Here is a 3394-nt window from a genome sequence, read left to right on the forward strand (position 1 = left end):
AATATCTACATCTAAATCCGACACTCATTGAAGGTATAAAAATACTGTAAGCTGTCCACTCAAATCAAACGATCACCTATTGGCATTTCTTTCATTCAGTCTTTACTTATTTAAAGGATCTGTCACTTACAAATACCAATTGTTAAACTACGCGATTAGTGCGGAAATTTTGTAACAATTTTATATTTCTGTTTGATTAATTGTCAAAATAAAACTAAACTTAACCGCCTACTTGATTTCAATTGATTTAGTTTACTTGTATGAATCTGAAACAAACTTCATCGATTGCTTTTCTTTTTCTTTCCTAAAGTAGATGCATAGTTTAATTTTCTAGATACTCTTGTCTTTTAGCAGCAATTGTTTATAAAGCGCTATTAATGTAATTAAAGAAAATGACAGCCAAGCGACCTCAGAGGCAATAGTGAAAGGAAGCACAGAGAAAGGTAAAGGAAATGCCCGGCTGAGTCCATGGAGGAATTTTCCACAAAGGAAAAACAACGACTGACAACTGACACTTGTTACTCTCTCTATCTACCCAAGTGACCGTCAGGCACTAAGGAGGCAACCAATTTATTGTTGCTTTGTCTCCTCCGACTAAGCCCGCTAATTGCGCCGCCTTGGTCAAACTAGTAGGCGGGAAGAAGGTCCTCCTATGACGGCTTCGCACTCATAATTATGCGAAATTTATGCTCCATCTTGGGAGACTGTTATTGTTTACATTATTAGCTGACAATTTCTAGGCAGAGCTGGCAGAGCTGTGATTAGGCAACATTTGTGGGCCTTGGAAATTTTGTGGGATTATCAAGAGCTTTGTCCGTTGTCTCTTATGGCAACAGGACGCAGTTTGCTGATAAGCAGCCATAGTCAGAGCCAAAGCCAGCATCATTTCGGCTAGCCACAAAAGTGAGTAAGAAGTTAATGTTTTTCTTTGCTACAATTTTTTGTTCCCAACGTCTTATCTGATTGTTGTTTCAGGCCTCAAGTTCTATGTCTTGCAAAATGAATTGAATTTCCATATCTATAGAGTTCAGCCAATTGTTTATATATGTATGTATGTGTGTATGTGTGTATGTTGATACATTTTTTCTTAAAGGCTAACTGAATATATTAGTATTTTTTTCGTTTTTTGTCAATGGTATTGAATCATGGTCTTTGTAATAGTTTTTTTTAAGGGTTGCCCCGTTGTTTAATGTCGCCATGGTTGTCAGCCTTTTGTTGTGCCCGGCATTGGCATGCACAAAGCGTTGATTGCAACGTTCAGCACAGAGGGTGGTGTGGAGTGGGCAGAAGATGGACACCATTGACTAAACCATCGAATTCCGCCCATCAGCCTACCAAAAAAGTACCTCTACATGAATGGTTAAATGCTTTTTGCTTGCTGACATTTCACAGAGAAGGCGCAAAAAATGCATTTTATAGATCCCGGCTTTGTATCTGTGTGTGTGTGTGTGTGTGTGTGTGTGTAAGAATACGCGTTTTTTGTGAAACTCGTTGGGAAAAAATTTCCAAATTCCCATATTAAAGGCTTAAATGAAGTCGCCAACAGATAACATATTGCTGAAATATATATATAGATCGCTCTTCATTCGATATGCCATGGAATGGAATTTATATTCTGAAAGTGCATTTCATTATTAATTGTAATTGGTATTTTTTCCTATAGATGTGTTTTAATAATTGATGAAACTATATCGATATATGAATATTTCTCATTTATCGAAATGAAAATGAAATTTTTAAAGGCATCTTAGTAGGCCGGGGACGTTCAGTGTGTGCCTTGTCGATACCTGTGAGTAGGAGCTCCATTCTGAATTCAGTTTCGCTTTGACTAGCTTCCAAATTGGCCAACCCAAAAATTTAAGTAAAAATTATTTTTTTTTTATTTTTTTTTTTCTCGAGTAAATTTTCGAAACTTTTTTTAAATAACAAAATCATGTGTTCTCCTTGCGGACCCTGCAGTCCTTGCGATCCTTGCTGTGGACCATTCGAGTGCTCACCAAAATGCTACAATTCAGCCCAGTTGGAGGCCCTGCCGCAGTGCGCCCCCCGCATACCGCCGCCCTTCCCCAAATGTATAACTGTGCAGCAGCCGCCGCGCATGATTTGCAAGAAGCGGGTTGTCTTCACTGAGAAGATAGTCCCAGAGCCGATGGTCGTCAATCGGTGCAGGCAAATCACCATACCGAAGGTAGTCGATGCCACTCGTGTGATCAAGGTGCCGAAGCTTATTTGGGTCTCGCAAATGGTGCGCGAACCGCGAGTCATCTATTATCCCTCGATGATTCCCGACCCGTATGTGGTGTGCTATCCGAAACGCGTTTGCGAACCACGCGAGGTCTGTCAGTCCATATTGTGCCAGCCGAAGCCGCAGACGATTGACATACCGCCACCCCGGGAATACTGCTGCTACCCGAACGGACCGATCAATTACAAGCCGAGCGCCGCTTGCCCTCCATGCCCAATCGGACCCTGCGCTCCTTGCGGACCATGCGGAGCTCTGCCATGCTTTTCGACCAATCAATATCCAATTTGCGAGGGTCGTTGCGGACCTTGTGCACCAGGATGTGGACCCTGTGGACCACGCATGGGACCTTGTGGACCAGGATGCGGGCCATTTGGTCCCCGCTGTGGGCCGTGCGGTCCGTGCGCCGTACCAAATTGCGGACCCTGCGGCCTGACAATGCCGTCTGGTCCATTCATACCGGCTCCATGTGGCCCATGTGCTCCTGGATGTGGACCCTGCGGTCCTGGATGCGGTCCCTGTGGTCCTTGCGGTCCATGCTCGCCCTGTTCACCACCGTGTCCCTACGAATCGCCCGAATGTGGACCATGCTATCCATGCGCACCCACTCCCTGGAACACACATTGCGGTCCTGTGTCAGCCTGCGGTCCTCAAGTTCCTTGTGCTCCTTGTGGTCCTTGTTAAGCACACGCATATAGATGACGTTTCGGAGTCCTGCAAGAGCAAATTACCAGTCTATAGTTCCAAAATTCAATTGTTTTTTTCTCAGATTATTTTTCATTAGACATTTGGCTATAACCAGCAAAAAATCATCCTTCTTTTGTGTATAATTCTATAGAGGTTGGGTAAGTTATTCGACAAGTGTTCCCACTGGTTTCCAAAACGCATTCTGATGAATGAATGTAGTATAACAAGTAAAATTCGTAATTACAAGTGCATACATATGTAAGTAAGTGTATGTACTTAAATATGGAATTCATAAAGTGTGCAAATCCATGCAAATAAGCGGGCAACAAGGAGTCGGGCGTGACTTTCCTGAACACTTGTTTGCCGATTTAAAATGCAGCTCCCCTCCAATCGGGCAGCTTCTTTAGCAACCAACAAAATGGCTAGCAATGATGGCGACAGCAAGGCAGAAGGGCCGGCAGGCAA

General features: G+C 43.3%; 1 protein-coding gene across 1 annotated transcript; it reads left to right on the forward strand.

Annotated features, from left to right (window-relative positions):
- Positions 1–1799: 1799 nt before the first annotated feature.
- On the forward strand, positions 1800–2991 carry LOC137584785 (DBF4-type zinc finger-containing protein 2 homolog). The gene has a single exon (XM_068300346.1). The coding sequence runs from the start codon at positions 1934–1936 to the stop codon at positions 2924–2926; it is 993 nt and encodes a 330-aa protein (XP_068156447.1). The 5' UTR covers positions 1800–1933; the 3' UTR covers positions 2927–2991.
- The last annotated feature ends 403 nt before the right edge of the window (positions 2992–3394 follow it).

Source organism: Drosophila tropicalis, unplaced genomic scaffold (genome assembly GCF_018151085.1).
Source record: "Drosophila tropicalis isolate 14030-0801.00 unplaced genomic scaffold, ASM1815108v1 contig_878, whole genome shotgun sequence".
NCBI lineage: Eukaryota > Metazoa > Arthropoda > Insecta > Diptera > Drosophilidae > Drosophila > Drosophila tropicalis.

What these genes read in the sequence shown, in the direction of transcription:
- LOC137584785 (XM_068300346.1), top strand. Translation starts at nt 1,934, where the DNA reads ATGTGTTCTCCTTGCGGACCCTGCAGTCCTTGCGATCCTTGCTGTGGA.